This window comes from Lycorma delicatula, chromosome 12, assembly GCF_047948215.1.
Source record: "Lycorma delicatula isolate Av1 chromosome 12, ASM4794821v1, whole genome shotgun sequence".
Classification (NCBI taxonomy): Eukaryota; Metazoa; Arthropoda; class Insecta; order Hemiptera; family Fulgoridae; genus Lycorma; species Lycorma delicatula.
In genome coordinates, this window is record NC_134466.1 from 20786240 (window position 1) to 20803180 (window position 16941).

At 30.8% G+C, this 16941-nt stretch overlaps 1 protein-coding gene across 2 annotated transcripts in view; it reads right to left on the minus strand.

The window, feature by feature from the left end:
- Positions 1-842: 842 nt before the first annotated feature.
- The window catches only part of LOC142332940 (uncharacterized), an 87673-nt gene continuing 71574 nt past the window's right edge, over positions 843-16941 (minus strand). Inside the window, exons 16-18 of one of the 2 annotated variants that reach the window (XM_075379653.1) lie at positions 12644-12803; positions 5286-5426; positions 843-1091 (exon numbers count right to left, since the gene is read on the minus strand). In XM_075379653.1, coding sequence (XP_075235768.1) covers positions 1047-1091; positions 5286-5426; positions 12644-12803 — 346 coding nt within the window. In that variant the 3' untranslated portion in view covers positions 843-1046. Of the gene's footprint in view, positions 1092-5285; positions 5433-12643; positions 12804-16941 lie in introns of both variants that reach the window. The other variant, XM_075379652.1, reaches the window with a different exon arrangement.

The following is a 16941-nucleotide window of genomic DNA, read 5'->3' on the forward strand; positions in this document are numbered from 1 at the left end:
TTGCTGTCTGGACGAAGTAAATTTTAATTTACGGATGTCATATATATTTTTAGTAGTTGACGGGGTGCACCTATCCATTTTAGTAAATATATGACAAGTGAGCTGTTGGGACACGTAAGCCGGTGGTGTATGACACCGCGCTTAGTCCGCTCACGTTGTTAGGTAAGCCCTAGGAGCTATTTAGGACACTTGTCACGAAACTGTTTCGAGCTTCAGCAACCGTTTGTGGCACAGACATTCAGTCTTATGCTTTAGGGCGAACGAATGGTGGCAGGAGAAATGCCAAGCAAATGTATATCTTTACCTCCGGAGTATTTTACATCTTTGTTATATGAAAATTGCAGAGTTAAATTTTCTTGAAAAAAAGCAGCTGTAGTTTTTCATTGCTTTCAGCTGTGTAGTACTCAGAAGGATGAGTGATGTTGATAATGCCATTTAAGTCCTCCTGACCTACACCCTTAACAATTACTGAAAGAGCTGCTGCCCTCTTTCAGAAATCATTTCTTATTCTGGCTCTCAACAGATACCTCTCTGATATGGTTGCACTTAATCTGTGTTTATATAGAGAGATATTAACCATTCAAAAGAAAGATTAAAATACGTATTTATACCAGCAGTTCCCAAAATGCAAAATTTTCTAAATCAATTACAGATATATTCCTGTACAGGGAAAATAATCATGCAGTAAATCATGCTTTTCCTTTTACACTGACAGCTGAATGTCTGTGTAAAGGAGAAGTATTACATTGTAAAGTTCTCTAGATCCTTGCTGTTTTACTTCAGAATTAAAATAAAAAGTAAAAAAAAAGAAAGATACAGTTAAAGGATAGTTAATAAACCACTCTCTGTCACTACTTTTTATTTATTGTAAAAATAAAATTTTTATTTGCTATATAATTATACTTTTAATTAATTAATTTTTTAAAATATTTTTTATAGGATGCTGGATTTAATTTTGTAACAGCTGTAGGGTGCTTCTACTATTAAACATAATCACTCATCAACAGCATTTTCAACACTACCCCTTGTTAGTAATTTCTGCTTTATCAAACTTCAAACTTGTGTAAAAAGTAATAATCTAAATTAGAAACCTAAAATGAAACAAAACATATTTAAAATGAAGTAATGCACAATTTAGTAAATTATATTGTTCATAATTAAGAGTTATATTTCTGGGAGATTTTTATGGCAAAACAGGTAATAATCAGTCATTTGTGAAGGAACAATTCAGTACATTAACCTTTTTGATACTGATAGAACCAATACTTATAAAAAATTTAAATGATAGAAGAATCAAATACAAGTGGCAGAAACTTGTTAGCGTATTTTGCAGATTTTTCATAATTGATAATGATAAGGTAACAATTAGTACACCTTATGTGAAGTAGTATCATTTATAATCTGTTTGCATTGCCTTTAATGTTATAGCATTTTAAGAATTTTCAAGGGGGTGGTTTTTTTCTGATTGCTTGGAGTTTGAAATTTCCTTGGAGAATATTTATTTATTAATATTTATTTCTGTTCAGCCTCTGAAACTATCATAAAGTATTATTTCAGAGAATGGATGATGATGATATGATTGAATGTAAATGAAGTGTAATCTTGTATAGTCTCAGGTCGACCAGTAATAATGTAATAATAATAATAGTAATAATGTAATTAATAATGCTCTGCACTTTTAAATCGATTACTCCTTGAGGAGATAAATGTAATCACATGGTATTTTTGTTTATTGCTGCCACTGTATCCAAAATTATGCATTCCTTTTACATTGCTCCAATATGTATACACTATTACTTTGCATATCTTTGTAATAATTTATTTATACCAGATGTCCAATACCCCTTGAATTTCCTGTTAATTTTCACAGTGACTGTATTATGATCCAATAGCAACTAATGTTCAAGATTGTATTTCTTCCTTATCTTTTTGCGTCAATCTTTTTCTTATATCATCCATAGCTGTTAAAATAGAAACAAAGTTTACTTACTATTTATAAGCAGTGGAATATTACTCTCCTGGACTAAAGTTTGTTAAATCCAAAACTATTCAGTTTGAAATAAATATTTTTCTGTCTTTATTTTTATATACATATAATTATAATTATTTTCCTAATTTTCTTTTTTTTGGTCTTTTAAAAAAAGCATTTACTTGGGCTACAAGGATAAATAGCTCCCTCAAAAAAGTTAAATTATATTCTTCACAAAAGTACAAATGAAACAAAAATGTTTAAATGTTGTAAATTTTGAAAATTCCATCATTTAAATTTCTGAAAACTTTGTCTGATATTAGAAGTCGGAAATTATAACTGCAAGTACAATGACAGTATACAAATGGAAAAGAGTTAGCTAAAGCACTGTTATGCAGGTGTTATTTAAAGAGGCTACTACAGGACAAATTCCTTGCCCAAAATGGATATTATAGGAACTTATTTATTTTCATTCACTTTAACGTAGCATTTTAAAACCATTATTGTAATATATCTTAAGATACTTTGTGCATTTAAAGCCATTAAATTGCCTTTCTGTTGTTACAACTGTTGCTGAATCTAAAAATGCCCAATTGTTTATTTTTTAATAAATTCTGTTAGAAATACTATTTATTTGTACTGATTCATCTTTGTAAACACAACTGTTATATTTACGTTTGTATGCATAGAAGTACACAGTGAATTTGATAAATGTTGCATTGGCACTATTTCTTTTTCAGCTTATCAAATGATAGAATTGTACAACATAAAAGAGCATAGCGTTCATGATTCTTTATACTATTGCTGAATGATTATATGTAACGTTATATTATAATAATAAATTATATACATTATTTTATTTTATTTTATTTTAATAAATTCAATAAATCAATGAAGAAAGTATTGTAATATTCCTTAGACAGATCAGATATACATGTTAGTTAATATGATGAAGAGTAGTTAATTGAATCTAGCTCACCTGACTGGTCTAGTGGTTAACTTGTCACAAGTCAACTGATTTCAAAGTCGAGAGTTCTAACATTTAAATCCTAGTAAACTTAGTTACTTTTATATGGATTTGAATACTAGATTGTGGATACAAGTGTTCTTTGGTGGATGGGTTTTAATTAACTACACATCTCAGGAATGGTCGACCTGTGACTGTACAAACTACATTTCATTTACATTCATACATATCATCCTCTGAAGTAATACCTTACAGTGGTTCCACAGGCTAAACAGAAGAAGAGAAAGAGGGAGTTAATGGAATTTCTGAAGTAAGTTGAAATCATCTGCCTGTAAGGTATGAATTTAGTATGTAAAAAAATAAACGATTCTTTGATTTGAAAAATGACTTGAACTTTTCACCAAATTAAATAATTACGTGAAGGACGTTGGAAGTTTGTCAAAAATGGCAATGAACATAATATAGCAGAATAAAGGGAATTCTAAAAATAAGAGGGATTAAATTAATGATTTTTTTAACCTGTTAAATGGGATGCTAAGTTTGAAAGCTAAACAGGTTATTATTTTCACAACTCATCATCATTTTCATACTTGTCTGATATATGGCCCTTGCACCATGCATGATTCTTATTGCTTTATATTTTCAACAAAAAAATTTAGTTCTTTGTAGATCCAACTTCTTTTAATTTTTATCATTCTTGATTTTTTAGGCAATTCTTTGCACCTTCTGATGTTCCTTCTAGCACTGTTTTAGTCAATTTTTCTTATCACGATATCTCTTGGGCAATTAGCTTTCCTATTCTGAATTAAGCTTGTCCATATTCTAAATTTGTTCACTCTCCTCATTACTTTTTCATTTTCTGATTTTCTGATTGATGCACCTATTTCATCCTGTTACATTTGTACTTGATCTTTTACAGAAAATTTATGTGGTTTTCTATTAAATCAGTACACTTCTACTGTATATTTCTTCCACCTTTTAAGTATATCCATTTCCTTTTTTCCTTTTTTTTACACATAGTTCATATTTTTCATTTCTTTCTAAATGTTCTCTATGTGATAATTCATCTGCAAGACATTTCTCATTTGCTTTTTGAATCTTATTGATTCATTATTCAATTTCCTGTAGACCATCTCAACTTCTTCAACTTTCCTGTTTTTTTTTAATTGCCTGTTTTCTTCCATTTTTCAATCACCTATCTGGTAACCCATGGCTTCCTTATTCTTCTTTCCTTAATAAAGTTAATTGTTTATTCAATTGCTATTTTTATTGCATCTTTAATATTCAGCAAAAATTCATTTGAACAGTGGTCTTCTGCATTTCTTCTTTCGAATTCTTGGGCTAACTTCTCTCTTATCCAAACCATGTTAATTTGAACTAATATCTGTGTCAGTTCTGCCTGGCAGCTGATTGCTGTGCATGTGCAGGGTGGTCCAGTTAAATGAATATCTGATGTTTGACTGCCTGCTCTCTTGGAGGGGGGGGCAGATACTGGGCCACTCTGGAACTTTGAGGTCAAGGGGAATGTTGGCTACTCACAAGCGATGAGTCAATGTGGTGAGAGCCGCATTGGTGGACTGTGTGGGAGTTCATTGATGCAGTTACTTTGTTCACCTAACATCAGTAGTTTACTTAAGGAAAAGACTCCTACTGCCCTGTTGTGGGAAGCTAACTTATAGATATATGGCTGACCATCAGCCGATTATGGCTTTAAGCGCTTTAGTATGGTGGACAGGTATTGGTTGGCATTCAGTAACCTAGGCATGACAGTAAATTGCTGTCTAGACAAAGTAAATTTTAATTTATGGATGTGTTATATAATTTTAGTAGTTGACAGTGTGCACCTACCCATTTTAAATATATGACAAGTGAGCAGTTGGGACACAGAAGCCGGTGGTGTATGGTACTGCACTTAGTCTGCTCACGCTGTTTGGTAAACTCTAGAAGCTAGTTAAGACAATGGTTGCTAAACTGTTTCGAGGCTCAGTAGCCGTTTGTGGCACAGACATTCAGTATTAGGCTTGACATTCACTACAGTGCATTTGAAAAGTTGCTATGCACTGGAGTTATGGGAGTGTAATGACAAAACTTTCTTAATTATTACTTTGCATTTTTATTATATTATTTTATAGAAATGGATATTACAATAACTTTTATCATTTAACAATTTTATCATTTTTTTTAATAGAATTGACCATTTTTATATGTAGGTGACTATATAAATAAAATAGTTTAATAAATGGTAAACTCTTTACTAAAAATATACACTGTAAATCATTACAAGCAAAAGTTTTTTGTTAAAAGCTATTAACCATAAAGAGAAGTATAATCAGATATTTCAAAACTTACAAGTGTGTTAATAATTTGATGTCTCAAACAGTACGTAAGACCAATATATTTAGGGTTTGAAAACATATTTTCTCTAAACTGATAACCACTGACGGTGAAGTTTAATATTTTGTATTGTAAAATATTTTTGTTTAAAAAGACCTGCAACTTAGTAGTTTTATATATTAGAAATAAATAATGAAAGGATATTTACATAAACATAAATTAAGATATTATATAAGGCACCTAAAAAAAAATAATGGTCATGGGAATTAATAAAATAAATAAATACATTCTTTAAACAATAGGTGCATTTGATGTAATAATTCATGACTGTGTACAAAAAGTTGTGTTTATAAAACACACACAATATATATGTAATGTGTGTTTAATTATGGACCCTACCGTCCTAGTTTGAGTTAGTATAGCTATAAAGTATGTTAAAGAGTCACGGGTAGATCAATAGTCAAAGATGTACTGATCAAATCCCAAAAAAACCAGGATACATCAACTCAAGCTGATCCTGATAGTGGCCTCGGTATGGATCCAACAGGCATCTTGCTGAACACTACATTGAGAAATGATCATAGATAAGAAAATAGTGGGTAATAGATAAGGGACCAAATCCTCATGTTGACCGCAATACAATCTCATCCAAAGATCTTTAAGGCACTCTTCAACCAGTATCCATACATTTAATCATTAATTTCTTCAGGAAATTGAGGTATATTTATCAAGATATAAACAGCCCATTAGCGATATATGTTTTTGCAATTATTAAATTAATTATGCAAAATCTATTTAATGTTTTGACCACCTAAAATATATGCTTTTCTTTCAGATACTAAGGAATCAGCTGTGGAGAGGTTTGGGCTTCAAGAAGAATTTTAGAACTTTCACTTGAATTTTAAAAGATTTAGAACTACATAAACTGAATATAAACTACTAAACCAGACCCTAAATGTAGCAGTATGTTTATTATATCCAATTACGAGATAAAGTTATAAAAAAAAAAAATAGACAGAGAAGATACAATCAAACAAGAAATAGTACTATTAAAGAGTAGTCAGTACTTTGATATTTGAGATTAAAACAGAATAAAATTTGTTATTAATAAATAAGGGATTAAAATATTACTCTAACACTACCATGAAATTAGATTTATGTAGGAACTTGTAATAATATTTTCTATCGCATTTAATACACGAATCTTTTCAAGGCATCCTCATTCTTACTTATTTATACTTACAATGCACAAAAATGTTCATCACTGTTTACAAAACATGAAATTCTATTACTTTATTTATAATAAAATAAACCTCTGGGACCAAGATGGCAAGTGCAGTTGTATAATAACATAGGCAGTAGACTGAAGTTTCTCTAGGGGGAAATATAAATTTTTTTTTTTAAAACTGGTTTTGTATGAACATTTTAAAACGCCGAAAGTAATGATTGCAATGCTATTCCTATCTAAATCATAATTCAGCACTAGCCTATGAGGGTTCTGAATTAATCCTGACAAAATTTCTTCTCAAATTTATTTTTAGCTTCCAGAACACTCTTTTTATGCACACTTTTCATGCAAAGACCGAAAAGCCGATTTTCTGTCATTGTTGACTGTAACCAAGTTTCTTTCCTGCATAAGGTGCTGAAGGATCTTTCGATAGTAAACGTTGTGGAAGTGAGATAAATAGCGTCTGTTTTTTGGATGGGTAGAACAATTGTATTTCTTTAACTATTGCAGCTAGTACTACCTCCTTCAGTTCGGCATTTGGAACATTTTTTCCTGCCAGGAGTCTATGCTGATGGATTCACACGATGTTTCTGCTGATTTATGACTCGCGGCATATTGAAATCTGTTGCAAGATGCTAAGCGATTGTTTCAGCATCTGCTATCGCGGCATATTGAAATCTGTTGCAAGATGCTAAGCGATTGTTTCAGCATCTCCTATCACACTTCCACTTTCAACAACCGCATTTCCACATGTCTTCTCATGATGAAGTCATGGTGTTTATGATTTTTTTTTTTATTTTCACACTAAAGTAAGTCCATACTTGACTGAAGAGCATATACCACCGTTTGCAGTGATTCCGAATATTTTGCTATTAGACAAACACTAACAATGAATTTCTGATTTTGTAGCAGCATAATGCATTTGAAAAGCAGTTCTTTTCGTTGCATTGTTACCGTCTGTTGACAGTTTTTCAAGCGCCATAACAATTTGCACATAATATTTCTTGAATAAGGCGATACTTTTTTATTTTTGAGACCAACGGATTTCACAGAGCGTTGCTGTATTTGGTATGCATTTTTGAAAAAGTGCTGATTCACCGAAGAATCTTATTATATCTTTTATTGTGAAACCCGCATGTTGTATCACTTTTATTTCATTTTAGTTGTTTACAGCTAAGTTCATTTGTGACTAGCACAGAAAAATTATAATGCTTTCGTATTCTTTTCTCGAATAATTTTCTGGTGGACACCACCATCCTTCCCAACCATATTGGAACACTCATTAGTATCCTTTTCCAATGAACTTTTCTGAATAAACGCCTACCTTTTCTACAAAGATGTTAATTGCAGATGAAATAGATTTCGTATCGTGTCAGTCAACACTACGTAAACTATAAATTCCTCACGAATCTTCAACTTTTCATCGTAAAAAATCTAACCTCAATGGAAAAATGCTCTTTACCAAATATGCCGGTGCTCTTGTCTGCCAGGATACTGTAGCACATGCTATATTTATGTCAGTAGTGATGTCGTCTCCAATGACGTCGTCACGTAATCTCAATATTTCATTTTGAATCCACGGTGTCAAGTGGGATTTTTTGTGCTCTTTTATAATGTGGTCTTCAACGTCAAGTTTGAGTTTTATCAAGTCTTCAGAAACACCAAAAATAGGTCATGTGTACCACAAAACACCACAACCGAAATTACTGATTCAAAAAATTTTCTTGTTATTTTCTATTTCTTGTAGGTGAACAGAAATCAGATGTACGTCAACGGTTATATTTTCAACAAAACATTTTGCGGCTGTGGCCGCCAATTTGTGCCACTGAGACGAAGTGTGAGATTTCACGAATTCGTGGTGTCTTTATAGCGAGCGAGTAATAGGGCTCACTATGAAAGAACCCAAAAGACCATGTACGTTTGTTGGTGGAAACAATACTCATTAAATGTACAACGCGACCTTTAATTTCTTGAAGTACGCCAGAAGCGGAGCGTAATCCGCCAACCATCTGTATTTGAATTTTCTTTTTAATTGCACAGCATCCGTAGCAACGTCATAACTTGTAATTGGTGACAAAAAGTTTTTTAAAACTTCCATTTTTAGAGATGAAGTCATACTCAACGAACGTCCAAGTCGGTGACCCGCATCGTTATCAAATAAGTTTGATCCTGTGCACCAGAACCAGATGGTATTGAAGATCCAGTTGATTTTTCACCAACATTCTGTTTCGATTTCTCTTCTCCACCGCTATCACTTTCGCTGTTACTTTTATCAGGTTGTTCTCTTTTGTCTCCCTAAAAGAAAATAAATAACTACTACTACACTTCGCAAAAAAATTAAAGCAACTAAGAATTTAAGCATCTGAACGGAATCTCTACTAGAAACTTCAAGCTTAAAAATTTTTTTTTTAATCGTCTCCATACAATATTTTTTCACAAAATTACAGCGTTTTGAAAATCATTAAAATATGTTTTTCGTTCGTGAAAAATATTTTTAACCTAAATATGCGTTTATTGGTTTCAAAATCTTCTAACCTGTCTTTATTTTCATTTCTACAAAAGTGTACTAGTGGAATAACTGGAAAAAATACAAAGAAACTGATGGGATAATCAAATCTAACAAGCTGTGGCTGTATACAGAATGAAATTACTTTGAACCAAATGGTTCTTATTGTGGTTAGAAATTTTTTTGTCAAGAATGCGTTCTGTTTAACATAACAACTTCTGTAGCGATTGAACTTGGTCACAACAAAAATTGGACTATTATGAATTTTGAACCAATCATAACCTATTAGCTATCGAACTCTTAATGTTTTTTTATTATTGAACGACGGTATTTTTTAATAAACCTTAAATATTTTGTACAAGTATGTTTTATTATTTGCAACTAGCAGAAGTAACTATTTGTAAAATCAAACATTTCAAAATTCTACTTAAGCAGAACTGCTGAAAAATAGCTAATTTCAAATTTCAATCGTTATTCAAAATTATTGGAGTGTGGTGAACTTGTTATTATTTTCTTATTTAGTATTGTAAGATTTTTCTTAAAATTTCAATAATAAAGACAACATCAAAATCACTAACATTAGAAACAAAAATTCAGTCTTCGCATTTCCTGAAAACTTTAGGTTGCTTTAATTAGATGGTTTTGCAACTCATCGATTCAAATGAAAATAATTAAGATACATACCTTGCTTGCCCAGTAAGTTTCTGATACCCATTTTAGATTGCTATCGTTACGGGATTGTGGCCTCAACTAGCTCTAATACGTCTACTCTCCCAAGTGACTCACTCGCACTGATTGCAGCGCTTAAATAGTGAACGGAACGTACTAGAACATTCTCGCTAATTTTAACCTCGAACATTCTATAATTTTCGAGTTTTTTCCCACTCAAGGCCATCCAGACCTTGAACCCCCAGTTCCCCACTCGTTCATTTGAGAGCGCTCTCGTCACGACTTAGACATTTTTTTTTGACGCGCATTATATAACACCAACTGAAATTAACCTATAATTTTTCGCTTGACAAAATGTGGCAGGGGGTGGAAGGGTTTACCCTATACATAATAAACTTAAAAAAATAACTGTATGCATATTTTACATTGGTAATGTGTATGCATATTTTGCTCAGCTTTAAATTTGCAACTAAGAGAACTGAGTTTTCTTTGCGATCTAAACTTAAGTATTTTGAAAGCTTATATTTTGGTTAATTTTATCACTTTAATTTCACGTTAATTAACATTTTATTTTTAACTAGAACTATTGGGGTTGTGTTAAAGCCAATTTTCTGATTTTGTAGTGAGTTTTATTTATCATGCACATCATAGTGTATAGTATCACTATAACCATTATGTACTATAATATACATATACATATCGTTTGATTCATGGAATGTAGTTTTGCACAACTGGTAATGCGTTACAGCAAGCGTTGGAAATGTGCACCAGTTTCCTGAAGGCAGGTTCAAACCCTTCATACCATATTTTTTGACCGTCATAGGACATCAGGGATAATGGAATTCATCTCAAAAAATGTAGTGTGAATGGTTTGTCTTCAGGAAAATTGTGGACATTTCCAACACTTGTTTTAACACATTACCAGTTGTGCATAACTACACTTCATAACTCAAGTGAAATGTGAGTATCTCTGAACAACGTGGAGTTATAGTGTATAGTATCATGTTGTGTATCTTTAATATAGTGAGATCACTATATTAAAGAAATCTGTTCGTTAACTACATCTAAAACTTAAACTTGGTTTTCTGTTTACTAAAATGATACAAGAGAATTTATTAACTTCAGATTGAAAACAAATTTGTTCTCTTGAAAACAAAAAGATAAAATCTTACTGGAATCAGCTTATTGTTTTGATATATTTATAAACAGATGTAATTTAAGACACGTCCTTTCTCCTTTATGACGATTTCTATCGCCACACCACTTCCTCCATTATTAGCCCTGATGGCCTTTACCAAAGTTCGTCTTATTGATCCTCTGACTGATATTACAAACATCAGTTTGACATATGTCAGGATGCCACCGAAGCAAATACCTCGATAGACATTTCCATCAGTGTTTTGATTCAATTAAATATACCGCGTACTTGCATATATTTTATAAAGTAATTAATCGGACAGTAATATATTTATTTAAAAAGTATTTCATCACAGTAAGTCACTGCAACGAACCGAGTAAAAAGATGTTTTGTATTTACTGATTATATAAAACAAAAGAATAATGACTTATATCGTTGACAAAATTTGATTTCATAATATTATTTCTAAGATGCAGTACCGGACAATACTCCATTCTATACCTTATAATCAAATTAAGATAATGTATTAAACCATAGTACAATCTTTATTAAAACACGGCTTTTATCAACAATCTAGTACAAAATCGGTGGATATATTTGAGGCGCAGGATGCACAATTTACGTAGTTTAGTCTAACAAAATAAGATTGGTCAGAATACTGACTCTTCCGTGTCAAGTCAAGTAAATTAACGAATATCATTCCAAAACTGTCTTCCTTACTAAACAACCTGTCATAATTTAAAAAATATATTTCATATGTTGTTCCCGAGTGACCCACTGTCATAATAAAATCCTGGTAAACAAATTGAACAGTCACCGAGCATTACTGATACATTCAACAAAGTGTTATTTTCTATTCAAACAGTTATTTAGTTAACATCACATTAATATAATTATATAAAATTCTTGATTATACTGAAATGGTGTGGAGTTTGTTTTTAATAAAATGATATCATTGTCAGACGAGTATTTAACCTGTATTATTTATAAAATAGCGATATATCGGCGGTAACGATTGCTAATATGGTGGGCTATTCTGCTCGCCTCAGTTAAGAGCAGCAGGCTTGGCTGTGACAGTTAATATATCTACATTTTTTAATATGTTTCATTTCCTGGCTGTATGCATGAACTGTTTAGCTATAATAGCATACGAGTCATAACAATAATACAACTAATAAAAACAGCATTTGGTGTTGCATTATACTATGCAAGTGAAGGGTTTATAATCTGGTTAAATGTTAATTCTCGGGGTTTTGGCAGATCACGACATTTCAAAAACAAAGTATATATAATTTTAGCATTCAAAACTCTCAGAAAGATTTACGAACGCATGTATAAATGTTTATTTATTTTATTTTTTAAACTTTTCTTTTTGTTGATATCTTTAAACCGGTGTGAAGGATTTGGATGAAATTTGTGAGAATGGTTTTGTATATGGAGCATTGATGCCAATTCATTTTGGCACAGTAACTCAGGGTCGTGGAGAGATACGATCACCTTAAGTTCCGTTTCTCTAAATTTTACTCAAAGAGTAGAATGATTTTTATACATAAATATTCTTTACATTCATCTTCACAATGTTAAACTTCAATTTCCTCCTACGTAGCATTTTGTCAATGGCCAAGATCTCGGTAGTGAGAAAGTTATATGAATTTTTTGTCTTATGTATATATATATTTCAATCACGTGCATATAAATATATATTATATATTTATATGCGTGCGCGATTGAAACAAATAGTTCATATTTTATATTTTTATTTTCCTAAATACATTTATAACTTGTCCGTTTTTAATTGCTACATATGTATATTTGAATAAGTGTATACTTACAGGGCTAACAAATTTACAAATATATGAAAACCGTAATTCAAACCGTAGATAGGAAGAAAACAATTTTTTCATCACTTTTTCTTCATTTATACTTATCAATGGAGTTAAATTTATAAAAAAATCTCTCATTATATCTTTGCTATTTAAACGTAAAGTACATCTGAAAACAAACGTGAAAATAAACAAAACTTAGGAAATTTTATCATTTTTATTTACCATTAAACACACAAGTTTAGGCTCATTATGTATTATGCACAAAAATTATAATTATATATTGTATGTTTTCTAAATTATTAAAAATATGAAAATCCATCTTACCAGCAAATTAGTTGTGTCTCTCTTGATCTTTCAGTGCTTAGACCATCGTCAGGAGGATAAAATAAAGTCAAAAAATTAAAATGATTAAGCAGTCATGACGGTTAACTAGTATAGTAGTTGAACTAGCAGACGGTCACGACTGCTTATCGTTTAAATTTTTTGACTTTATTTTATAATATTATTTTATTTTCCTGACGATGGTCTTAGGGCTGGAAAATCTAGAAAGACACATTTAATTTGCTGGTAAGGTGGATTTTCACTTTTATAATAATTTATTTGTTATACCAACGGTAACCATCTTTCCGAAATTGTTTTTTTTAAATATATTATTTAAATTATTTAACGGTCTAAAAATTTCATTCAAGTAAAAATGCAAATAAAACATACAATTAAATTAAATGACAAAATTAAAAAAAAAATTAAACGAGTACCCAGGAAAAGTAATCTATCGTTACTTTCAATTGCGTGTTAAACTAGAAAAGGGTGCTGAGCCCAAAACACCTAAATACTTGAAATTAATGGAATAATTAGTAGCATAATACGTCCAGCTTCAATCGTCATTTTGACCTTTGACATCTTGAGTCCAGGTTGAAGCAGAACCTCAACGTATGTTTTCCTTGATTATCCCCTGTTTGCAGTTTAATTTACACGCTGAAAGAGTAGATTTACTGCAAAATATATAGCAAAACACGGGTTTGAGATGCATCCAAAAATTCCAGAAATGAACCAACTAAGAAATTCGATTGAATCTGGACGTCTTTTCTCGCGGGTTTATTCGAATACATTAAAGAATGGTTGCCTGCAATGAAGGATGTGTGTTCACGTTAAATTTCCATGTTGAAACAGTTGATTTAAGGAAAAATTCGTAGTAAAACATATGCTTGAGATTCTGCATGAGGTTTTACCTATGGTGTTTTTTTATATAGATCGCTGTGGACGTCATGGGAATCCCGTTTCTTATAACATGACGTCAGTTGTCAATCATTCTTTGTATCGTTGACCTTTGACCATACCGTCTGACTCTAATATAGTATTCGTTTAGCAAACGTTAGTGAAAAGCTTATATCTATAACACTCAAGAATAAAATGTCGTATCGATTTATAGACACATTTAAATTTCTATCTTATAGCCTCAATGAACTAGTGCAAAGTTTATTTCATAGTTGTCGTAAATTGTCAGACGGTCACGTAGCATATACGAATATATGCTTTAAAACAACTTATCCACAGTTTCAAATTGATATAAAACAAATGATAACGATAATAAAATAAAATAATAGATGTATTAAAGTTGTCGATTCAACGTAAAGATATTTTTATCCATATACATATATTAAATCGGCAACTGTTTTTGATGAAACACAACTGCCCCCCATCGAAGCGTTTTATGATAATTTAAAGAAACAAAACACCTCCGAATCGGATTATATGCACGCGGAAAACGTTTGGAATCGATTTAAAATTAAGACGCTCGGTGAATACCACGATTTATACATGAAATTGGGTGTCATGTTGTTGGCTGATGTGTTTGTGAGTTTTCGTAATAAAATGATTGAAATAAACATTTCAGATCCGTATAATTATGTATCTGCTCCACATTTACCGTGGCTTGCAGCCTTCGAGGCTACGAAGGTGCAATCAGAACTCGTTACAGATCCCGATATGTATTTGAACCAATAAAATTAATAAAATATTATGTTGTTAGATCCCTTTATGGGAAATGTATGATTGAACCGTTGACTGTAGACGGATTCAGATGGTGTATTGAAAACGAAATTGAATATTTGTTCGTAAACCGTCTAAACGATGGGAAAGATCATGCGGAAATGGGTTTTATTAATAAGTCGATTGAGCATATCCTAAACACTTACACGAATCGCATAAAGATTATCTACTCGCGCTAGAGAAAAAATCCATCCCATTATTATGATTTCTTCGTTTGTATCTGATGAAAAACGAGAAGCATGAACATTTTGATCAATTTTGGGGATAACAAACGTTTGAATGAAAGAAATCGAAATGTTTACGCATCGAGTAAATATGATATAGGTCGTTTAAAACATGAAATGAAGGGTCAATTAATCTATGAATTTGTCGTGTTAAGAGCTAAAATATATTCGTTACTTTCGGGTGTGACCGATTATTATTTACAACAAAAAAAGACAGCCTAGTGGATTAAAAAGGGTTCTCATGTATTCGATAAAGATTATAATTTGAAAATTTTAAATCATGAAATGTATAAAGATTGTTTATTCAATAGAAAAATTTCATATTCCACATCGAAATCAATACGTACCTTTAATCATCAAATTACTCGATTGATCAATGTAAAAAAGCTCTCTCTCTCCGTACAATGATAAAAGATTCATATTAGAAAACCTTAAAGATACACTTGCATACGATCATAAAGATATCGATAAATAAATGGTGAAAAGAAGAAAAAAAATTCTATTCTATTCTATTAGCTTAGTTTAGTTTCACGGTTGAAAATAAACAATAAGAAGAGTTATTTGAATTTTAGCAAAGAAAGCCGATGCCGGAATTACGACTGCGGCTTTTGACTGGATAAATTCCTATGCCGACTGTGGAAACATTTGGTAGCTGGAATTTCGACCATCAAAATAGTTTATATAAACTAGATTCAAATGGTACAAACCCCAATCACTACAATTAGATCGTATTTTATTTTTTTCAACTACAACACAATTATGCGATGGAGTTCTAAATCTACATTTATTTCAAATGACAAATACATTACATCTCTAAATTGTATACGACTTAGTTTGATCATTAAGTCTTTGAGGTAAATATTTTTCTGGAAACTTCAATTGATGCAATATGTGAATCACTATTTTTGCTCTTTGTAAACTTCCCTTTTTCAATTCTATATTGCCTATTGTAGACCATTTCACTAATATTACTTGTATAAATTAAACTATTCAATTTATTGAAGATATTAGACGTTTTTATGATTCTAAATATAAAATTAAAGATATTTAAAATTACCATTTTATTGTTGATAATAATTATGGTTTTATTATAGACTTACAAATGAGTTTAATAGATGTGTGTTATGAACAGATTAAAGATAACTATTCGTATGATATCTTTGGTGATTTTAAGCTTCTAATTGATAGAGATACGGGTTTTATCAAAGCAAGAAAATTATGTCATGATGGTGAAAACAATTTAAACATTGGAATTAAAATAAACAATCTAAATTGTTATTACAATATATCTTATCGGCCGGAATTCCGGCCGATGAAATAATGTCGTAAGTTACGGGTGGTAATTGCAAAATTATAACAGGAACGTATGTTTGTGATGATTTAATGCTAGCAATATCATCTTGAATATCCTAAGTTTTTATGTTCGATGTAATAAAATTATAAAAGATTTTTTCATCAAAGATTTTAAGTCATATCAAAACGCTAATATTCAGCAGAATTCGAAGTTGCGATATAGAAAATAAGCAAGACGAATTGCTAATCGGAAATAAAAAAAATTGTAGATGAAAATTTAAAACGTAAGTTGCAAATTGACGAATTAAAAGGTAATGTAAAAAAAATGTAAAAAAACACCATATTTATCTACACTTCTTCCACTCGATGAATGTAATAATTGCATTATAATTTTGAATCAAAATAAAGATAATAAAGAGTATAAATATAATTCTATTAGCGGTCAATATAAAAATTTTAGATCGTGCATTGAATAAACTAAAAAAAAGATATCCCAATTTTATAATTGTTTATAAAAAATTTAAAGATCCAAGTAGTTCAGGATTTTTTAATGTTGCTTTTAAAGATTTTAAATCTAAATCAAAAATTACTTATTTTAATATAGATATGGAATTTGATTATTTTATAAAAATGTTATATGAAAAAACTTTTAATAAGCTACAAATCGCGGAAACAGCAAAGGAAAAACGGAAAGACGAGTCGGCTTAATCTAATATTATTATTATTTATTTTATTACG